This window comes from Meles meles, chromosome 2 (assembly GCF_922984935.1).
Source record: "Meles meles chromosome 2, mMelMel3.1 paternal haplotype, whole genome shotgun sequence".
Lineage (NCBI taxonomy): Eukaryota > Metazoa > Chordata > Mammalia > Carnivora > Mustelidae > Meles > Meles meles.
The window spans coordinates 202,508,306-202,517,989 of NC_060067.1; the positions used below are offsets into that span (position 1 = coordinate 202,508,306).

A 9,684-nucleotide genomic window follows, 5' to 3' on the forward strand; every position below is an offset into this window, starting at 1 on the left:
TGGGTGGCTCAGTGGGTTAAGCCGCTGCCTTCGGCTCAGGTCATGATCTCGGGGTCCTGGGATCGAGTCCCGCATCGGGCTCTCTGCTCAGCAGGGGCCTGCGTCCCTCTCTCTCTCTCTGCCTGCCTCTCTATCTACTTGTGACCTCTCTCTGTCAAATAAATAAAATTTAAAAAAAAAAAAAAAAAAAACAGCCTGCTACAGTGTCCAGAGCACAGGAGCTAACAACTCTTACCCAGTATGTAGGGTTTAATCACACGGAACATACTGGTCTTTCAAAATGTCAAAAGGTAAATGGCGAGGTAAGAATCATTTTAATCATTAAATCCATCATTCTTGAACCAAATACCCTTAAGTTTTTGTCCTCTAGTTCTAACTAGCAACAGTTACCTAACCAGTTGAGTGGGGTAATGAAATCATTCTTAGAAAAGCATCTTTTTCCTTCATAAGTATTATAAACAGGATTGTGGTTGTGTTTGTTGGGGAGGGATGGGAAAGGCAAAGTAGGAAACTTTATTTACATGTGATTCTCAACACATCTACTTTACAAATAACTGCATAGTCATTGGCTTTGCAGACAAAATGCATCTTTGGATCAGTGTTTTATAAAGACGGTATACAAAAATAATTTCTTTAAAAGTCTTAATATGTTCACACACTAATATTCGGAACTTGAAGAAAAATTTCAATAGGATAAAAATGCTTTGGAGATGAAGATATGTAGGAGATAAGTAAATTGTGCTACCTTCTATCCACATTAAAAACATTTTCTTTTATTCTAAGATACTGTTCTGGAAAGGTCTTTTTTTTGCATGAGAAGATTTATGCTAAGAATGTGCCTTTCACTTTTAGAGTAGGGAAACTCACTCAATTATGAAAATGCATCCTATGTAAATATATGTATCCTTCATTAAATGGTATCTAGCAAGACTTCAAATTTCAGCATTAAAATATGTTAACATTGATAAGTAGTAGTTTCTTAATTTTGGCAAAGCTTCTACAGTGATGTTTTTCTAGAAATTTAAATTAAGTTTTAAGAATCTTAGAAATTAAAATATTTGGTTCACCTTGTAAAACTATCCTAAGGGATCGCTGAATGCCGTAAAACTGGGCACCAGATACCTTCTTGTTTTGTAGGACATCTTCAGAAATGCATTCCTTCATCTGTTTCTACACAAAGTCCATATTTTTGGATTTATCTTTTTAAGGATGTGAGATATTACAGAACTTTTTCTTTTCCCTCACGACATGAGAAATAGGACATGATTTTCCTACCCGTTCAGGCTGAACAATTTTGTAGACCGACTTTCACTTCAGTACAGAGACATTAGCATGTTCTCCTGCAGTTACAGACCTCAGGATGGACCAGACTCACTTAGGCTAGTGATTGTGATCATTCTTGACACTTTTTCCCATAAAAATAAGTAGCTTAGATATGCTTATCAACTTTAACGACTATAACTAAGAAGCAGACACACTGGACATTGCTACCACACACACACACAGACATACACCACACGTGGGACAGGGAGGTTATATGTGTGAGGGCATATGTTCATATGTGCGCATCACAAAAACATGTGCACAAAGAGAACTGAAGTGTCACTGCAGAAAGCGATCCATATCATATGCATTCCAGCAGTTCTTACTACAGGTCATTCTTTGAGTTTACAAATGCTTTCCCAACCCTTATCGTTGATTTCGTGATCCACCGGTGCATTACAGGTAAACAACTGGAAGAGCACTGGCTGAGGTAATGGCAGAATAAATCACATATTGGCGAAATGATCTCGCCCTTCAGCAGCCACCGTAGGCCTGTGCCCTCCTGATTCCAGCAGGGGACTGTGTCACTTAAATCATGTGTGTGTCAACCTTGTAACACAGCCCAAACGGATCTACCTTCATTTACAGAAGAGTGGTCTGAGTTGCATTCGGCCAGGATTTACTGCATTACTGTTATATAACTAAACCTAACAGCTTCTTGTTTGATGGAAGGGACTAAAGCTTTGGATAGGAGGTAAATGAAAAAAAAACAATGATACTGTTTTTGGAGAATTAATTGATAAGTACTGTCTAAATTTTTTGTGGAACAATGCACATTTACGATTAACCAACAAAATAGTAATGACCAAAATATGTGGTAAGTAAAGACTTGCTCTTGGGAATACATAAAATTATTAGGGAGGTATAATGTTCCCCAAGGCACACAGCTAACTGGAAAAACAAGGTTTAGAAGAGGATATAAGGGAGGCTATCTTTGGGATACATATGTACATATTTTCTTTTATTTATAAAAAGAAACACTGAAAACATAAACCAAAAATTGCAAAAAGGATAAGCCTGCTGAGGACATGGATCAGAATGAACTCCTCTGAATGTATATTTTCTCATAATTTTAACTGAAATCAAATAAATTTTCAAAAAATAAAATTATACAGAAAAAAGCATATGGTATATGCAGGAGGCAATTATCTTACTATTACATATATGCATACCTAATATATACTTAAGCAAATATAAAGACTGTTAGGAACAAAAATTTTAATGGAAGTTATTAGTATGAAGTCAAGAAGTAAGTTTAAAACCCAGTAATGTTAAATTACATTTGGAAATCGCACTATGACTGGTTTTTTTTCCTCCTAAAACTATGTACAGATATCTCTTATTTAATATCAGTAGCCTATTTTCAAAAATATACATTCCAAACAAATTTGTATTGTCTTAAGTGGGAAGAATTAAAGCCCAAACATAACTAATTTCCTACAAGGAGCTTAAACACAATACCTGTAGAAAAGTAACATGCTACCGTGATAGGATCTAAAAGGCTCAAACACTGTTTCTTTGATCATCCAACAATTTCTATGCTTGTTAACACATGGCTACTTTATATATGATTACTTGGATTATTTGCATGCTGAGTGAGAAATTATTAGCTTATGATATGGGACAGCAAATAACAAACAACATTCAAAAACTTGTTAAAAAAATCAAAAATAAATTCAAGAAGACTTTCCATAATAGATGGTCTTCATCAGACTGAAGACGTGGTGCTTGAAGAATGTTACAAGGGAGAGGGGATAAGGGGAAGACAGTCATTGTGACTCATGGTTGTGTGGAGAGGTGTGGGAGGGCGTTTTAGGCGAATTCTCCCACTGAGTGGGACAAGTAGAGACTCTGTGGGTCTAGGAGCTGCTGTAGAGACTGCCAAGTGGGAGAAAGTCCATAAATCCTCAGGGGCAGTTGTCAAGGGAAAAGTGGTTACCAACTGTAGATGTGCTTACACTGTTCAAAAAGTCCTTCCCGGCACCTGGGTGGCTCAGTGGGTTAAAGCCTCTGCCTTCGGCTCGGGTCATGATCCCAGGGTCCTGGGATCAAGCCCCACATCAGGCTCTCTGCTCCGCAGGGAGCCTGCTTCCTCCTCTCTCTCTGCCTGCCTCTCTGCCTAGTTGTGATTTCTCTCTGTCAAATAAATAAAATATTTAAAAAAAAAAAAAAAAAGTCCTTCCCGGTGTGCTATGCGAGACATCAGGCAGACTTCTAAAGGCATGTCGTTGTGTCATCACACAGTAAGACTCGAACTTTTCTCAGCAACATCCAAAGCACATGACCTGTCTGTTTACACTCGGTTCACCTGTTAAGAGGTCTACACGTGACCTGTTGTTTACACTCAGTCCACCTGTTAAGAGGTCTACACGTGACCTGTTGTTTACACTCAGTCCACCTGTTAAGAGGTCGACACGTGACCTGTTTACACTCGGTCCACCTGTTAAGAGGTCTACACGTGACCTGTTGTTTACACTCGGTCCACCTGTTAAGAGGTCTACACATGACCTGTTGTTTACACTCGGTCCACCTGTTAAGAGGTCTACGCATGACCTGTTGTTTACACTCGGTCCACCTGTTAAGAGGTCTACGCATGACTGTTCTGTTCCGCCAGCCTGGCATGTAACTCAGCACTCTTCCCTCACATACTGTTCTCGATACTGAGTGTGACAGAATCATTTCCCCTGCACAACCTCCGTTGAAAAACAAGGTAGTGAGAGGTGTATAGATACTCTGTAAGGATATTAAGAGCCCAGAATTCTAACGGGTAAACATCAACTAAGAAGAGCTTCCGTGGGATATAAGTGCATTTTGTAGCTCTGCACCCTGAAAAAGTGAAGTAGTCATGTAAGCTGTTGGCACTGAACAGATAAAACGGATAGAGTGGAAGAGGAGAGAGGAAGGGAGAGAAAACTAGAGCAGCAATAACATCAAGCCTGGGCTTTGAGGCCCTTTTGGTGCAGTGTCGAGTGGAAATTTGGGATCAGTAGACCCTTCTTAGTTATAGGTACCTCTGGCTCAGAAATAAGTCAGGAAAGGTAAAGGACAAAGAGGTTTCCTGTAGACTTGTTTAGAAGAGCCACAGCCTGGAAGCAGTTTCAACAGTGACCAACAGGACATTATTACTCATGCATTTCATGGAGGGCTACGCAGCACTAACAAGCAGGACATTCTGCAAAGAACGACGAAGATATCCACAATATATTGTTTAGCGAAGAAGGAAACTTCAGAGTTATATAAGAGGCTTATCCCGTTTTTTGTACCAACCAAACCACCATGTGATTATACAAATAAATGCATCTGCCTTAACAAGATCAAAGTGTGTAGTGATTTAGACCATACCACTAAGTGGCCACCTGTGGGATTAGAACATGGCCACATATGTGGGGGAGAGAGACACTCGGAGAGGCATCTTTCACATTTCATTTCAGATATTCTCGCATCCCGTGAAAGCTTTTTCACAGACATGCACCAGCTTTGTAATACACAAGGAAGAAAAGAGAGGATGCCTTCGGTGTACCAGTTAGACTGTTAACTTATCTGTCTCTCCCCAAGGTGCCAAGCTGCAAACAAGACTTGCCCCACAAACTACATCTGGAACAATCACCTCTGCAGATGCCTGGCTCAGCAAGACTTTATTTTTTCCTCAAATTCTGGAGATGGTAAGCAGAATCATATTTATTTATTTATTTATTTTAAGTAGAGTGATATTTTAAAGACAAAATGCCAAATGCCTCTATTTTGGTTAACATTTTAGTATTGAAACCACATGTACAATATTCTGATGATCATGCTCTGGAATAAGAGACTACCAGGGAGGACGCTGTCTCCTTGACATTGGTATTGTTTTGAACCTCCTTGTAAAGGGACAGACCCATGTTTGTGCACACCCTTTAATGAAAAACATAGAGACGCTTTTCAGTGCTTTGAACTGTTTCACACCAGTAAGGTGTACTGAAGATGTCTGACTGTGTTTGTCTAGACTCTGCAGATGGATTCCATGACATCTGTGGACCCAACAAGGAGCTCGACGAAGAAACGTGTCAGTGTGTCTGCAAAGGGGGGCTCCAGCCTTCCAGCTGTGGACCCCACAAAGAACTAGACAGAAACTCGTGCCAGTGTGTCTGTAAAAACAAACTTTTTCCCAGCTCCTGTGGGGCCAACAGGGAATTTGACGAAACCACATGCCAGTGCGTATGCAGAAGAACCTGCCCGAGACATCAACCCCTAAACCCTGGAAAATGTGCCTGTGAATGTACAGAAAATTCACAGAAATGCCTCTTGAAAGGAAAGAAATTTCAACATCAAACATGCAGGTAAGAAATCTTCGTAAAGCGTATTCCTTTCTCTTACTGGGGACAGTTTCCTCAACCAAAATGGCGGAGCCTTTTTAGAATGAGACCGGTCAGTTCTGGAAGATGAACTCTGTTCCTTTCTAACCGAAATTTCCTTGGGACTGTGTTTGCTCCTGAAAGGAGCCCTGGGAACCAAAACCAGATCCAAGCCCAGAATGCACTTCTACTGCTCATCCCAGAGGCTGAGTTTGAGGCGGCAGTGCTCACATGGGCCGGGAGACAGATGCACAGGACAGTCGCTTGAGGAGGATTTCCAGAACATTCAAACATGGCATCCCTGCCTACACCAAAACTTATGATGCCATCGTTAATATAAGACAGCTGTTCCAAGTGCAGAAAATTTCATGAAAAATTTACAGAGGATGGGAGAGTGCCACTAACTGTAGAACTGTATCTAGAAAAATATTTAAGTATTTAGTGGAATTAGAGAAATAAATTGTGTTGTTAAAGATTACTCAAGACGCATTCCTGAAACATCGATTGTTCCCCCCTTCTTCACCAAGAAAAACAAAATGAGACTGTTGGACTCAAACACTTCCAGTGTTACTCCCTGAGCCACTTCCTCTCTAATCAGACGGTGAGGTGGGCTGTTTGGGCCGGCTCTGTGATCTGGGCATTTCCTTGAGCACGGCTGCACCAGACAGGCCTCTCTCTCCCATACATTTGACGTCTTAACTACTTCTCTTTCCCCTTAATTTATGGGAGTTCCTAAACTTCTGTTTTATTAGCATCTTACCATGGTGCTGAACACACTTTGGCAGTGAAGCTTTGTCCTCCTCAGAGTCGCTCCAGGATCCAGGCACTCAGCCTCTGCGTCCCCCCCTTTCTTCTCTCATTTATCCAACCAGCTGTGACCCAGGTTAGGCCCAAGAATGCCAGTTAACGTGCTAGTCAAGGGTTAGTAGACTCCACAGCCAAACCCAGTGGACAAGTTGGTCTTCGTGTCACCTGTCTTTTCTGTTCCTTTCTTGAAGCCCCCTTCTTTGTTTTGGCGGACATAACGTTTTCCTTCTCTGGCTGCCCTTCCAGTTTTCAGACGGTCTGTGCCTCCTCACCTCCATGGGCTCTCTTCTTCCAAGCTCGGTCTTTAGAGGTGGCGGTGATCCCCATGCAGCGGAGGACCACTCACAGGACTCGAGACTTAAATTTCATTTATTTACAGTTTTGTACCTTCATTAAGGTTCATAACCTTTCCCCAGTAAATAAAATGTCCATCTTTTCATCCTTATGAGTTTTGTGCTTCTATTTTAATTTCTCTCTCCAATGACCCATCCATACTAACATTTTAGCCGTTGCATAAGGGAACTTCCCTGAATCTAGGTTCACTCAGAAGGGTTCAGTATACAAATTGCTTTAATCTTTGGTAAGATTTAGTATCTATTTAGTATTCTGCATTTTTGAAACAGCCTTCTGGTAGGTAGAGTAGGGATATGCAAGAAAAATTGGAATACAGTTATTGCTCAAAATATTCCAAAAAGGAGGAGCGCCTGAGTGGCTCAGTTGGTTAAGCATCGCCTTTGGCTCAGGTCGTGATCCCAGGTCCTGGGATGGAGCCCTGCATCAGGCTCCCGGCTCAGCAGGAAGCCTGCTTCTCCCCTACCACTCCCCCTGTTTGTGTTCCCTCTTTTACTGTGTGTTCTCTCTCTGTCAAATAAATAAATAAAATCTTGTGTGTGTGTGTGTGTGTGTGTGTGTGTGTGTGTGTGTGTGTATACCTACATATATGTATGTATAGATATATATTCCTAAAAGGAAACAAAAGGATCTCTGTAAGGTACTCTGAAGATAATGAAAGAAAAAACTGTCATCCATGAGACACCTGATTTTTTGCTTACATAAGACTAACCAGCCCTCATATTTTTCTACAGAATTCTTATATTAAAAGATTTTGATCTTTGTATTTCTCCTAATAGTATACATTGCTTCATGAAGACTTTCTATTTACTGAAACTCTTCCTGTGTTCATGTTTCTAAGGATATACTTCCAGGTTTACATATATATTGAAACAAAAAAGGTAATTTAGTATTTTGAAAATATGTACACTCATTTTCTCTTAATATTTATTCCAGAAGTGGGGGAGGGGCAGATTATGTATTTTTTGTCCACTGCCTTAAATCAGCAACTTTCATTGATGATTAAGAATTGCATCTTTTTAGTAAAGGAATACCAGAAGTCTTCTAATAATGCATCTGGACTTAGAAGTAAAAAAAAAAAAAAAATTTAGTAACATTTTAACTAGATACACCTTCTTTTCTACTAGAGCACAAGAAATGAAACTTCAGACTCACATCAGCAGTTTCTCTGTAGTGCGCCTTTGATTCCCCCGCCGGGTCATCCTGCACTGCTCCCTGGACACCCAGCCCCCTCTCGCACTGGACACGCTCACACTCCCACAGCTTCTTCAAAGACAGCTCCTGCTTGTGGAGGCAATGAGGCTGTTTGATCATGTCCTTTCACCACTGCTGGAAGTCTAGGGTACAAAGAGAGTGGTGCCCAGAGCAAGCACTCTCTCTCTCCCACCCCCCCCCCCCAGACCACCTTCTTCTCACCTGCAGCCCAGGTGGAGAGGAATAGGGGACCCCCCCTGGCTCAGCCACCTGCCTGCCCAGCAGAGGGTGGGGGCGGGCCACAGGCTCTTCCCCACCCACCTCTGGAGGGCCACATCCTGCCAGCATGGCTGGACTTGCATACAGGTCTGGGTTCCACACAAGTCCCAGACCCTTGATGCTATGCTCACACCACATCAGCAGACCTTGCACACTCACGTTCACAGTTTCTGTTTTATGTTCCTTTCATCCTCAAAGCAGAGAGCACTTCAAAAGAACCAAAGCTCACGTCATCTCAAGTCTCCCATCTGTTCTATCAGCAAGACTGCTTTCAGGCTTTTCTATTCCTCCTAAATTTTGTAATTTTCAGCACAAACTTCAATAAGGCATTAACCTAAGAATAATTTTATGATAAAATGAGTAAATTTGTTCTTGTTTTAAATTTAGAGAAACAACTGAGTTTGTAGCGTAATGAACTCGTTGCTTTGGCCTTTAACAAAAACATGTTCCTCGTTGTTTTCCTAGTTGTTACAGAAGACCGTGTGCAAATCGACCAAAGCATTGTGACCAAGGACTTATATTTAGTGAAGAAGTATGTCGCTGTGTCCCTTCATACTGGAAAAGACCACATATGAACTAAGACTGTACTATTTTCCAGTTTGTCAGTTTTCTCTCTTGGAAAACTGTGTTGCCACATTAGAACTGTCTGTGAACAGAAAGACCTTTGTGGGGCCACGGAGACAAAGACAGAAGTCAGCGTTTGCTGACCCGTGTGGATAACTTTACAGAAACGACTGGAGCTCGTCTGCAAAGGACCTCTTTTAGTGACTGGTTTTTCTGCCAATGACCAGACAGCTGAGGTTTTTCTCTTGTGATTAAAAAAAAAAAAAAAAAATGACTATATAATTTATTTCCACTAAAAATATTGTTTCTGCATTCATTTTTATAGCAATAACAATTGGTAAAGCTCACTGTGATCAATATTTTTATATCATGCAAAATGTTTAAAATAAAATGAAAATTGTATTATAACCTGGTAAGATCAGTCCATTACTATCTTCCACAATAAGCAAAACTTGATGATATGAAAACATTCATCTCCTCCCGCCCTTCCTCCAACCAGATGTCAGATTTTGACTATTAGGAAAAAGTGTGATCCTAGGAGAGAAAGTTCCAGAGGGACAACAGTTGCTATTACATTTTATTGAAATTCATCTCTGAATACATATAATGATTATAAATGTTTTAGCACATGACACTTTGGAATTTATAACTAAGGGAGTCAATATGGAACATAGCTTATAAGTTCATCTGCTTAGCATGACCACGTGATGGAAATTATTCAGTTTCATTCAGATTCATCACTTGATTTAATATCCCTCAGTATAAATTAAGACGGTTTAAGGTATTTTACTCAAAAAGAATCCTTCCCAGTATTTAAATCCCTCTGGCCACCTGA

General features: G+C 40.6%; 1 protein-coding gene across 1 annotated transcript in view; it reads left to right on the forward strand.

Moving 5' to 3' along the window:
* The window catches only part of VEGFC (vascular endothelial growth factor C), a 106,107-nt gene extending 96,850 nt beyond the window's left edge, over positions 1 to 9,257 (forward strand). The window contains exons 5-7 of the mRNA XM_045985678.1: positions 4,879 to 4,985; positions 5,306 to 5,639; positions 8,751 to 9,257. Of these exons, the coding sequence (XP_045841634.1) occupies positions 4,879 to 4,985; positions 5,306 to 5,639; positions 8,751 to 8,865 (556 nt within the window). The 3' untranslated portion in view covers positions 8,866 to 9,257. The remainder of the gene's footprint in view (positions 1 to 4,878; positions 4,986 to 5,305; positions 5,640 to 8,750) is intronic.
* Positions 9,258 to 9,684: the final 427 nt, after the last annotated feature.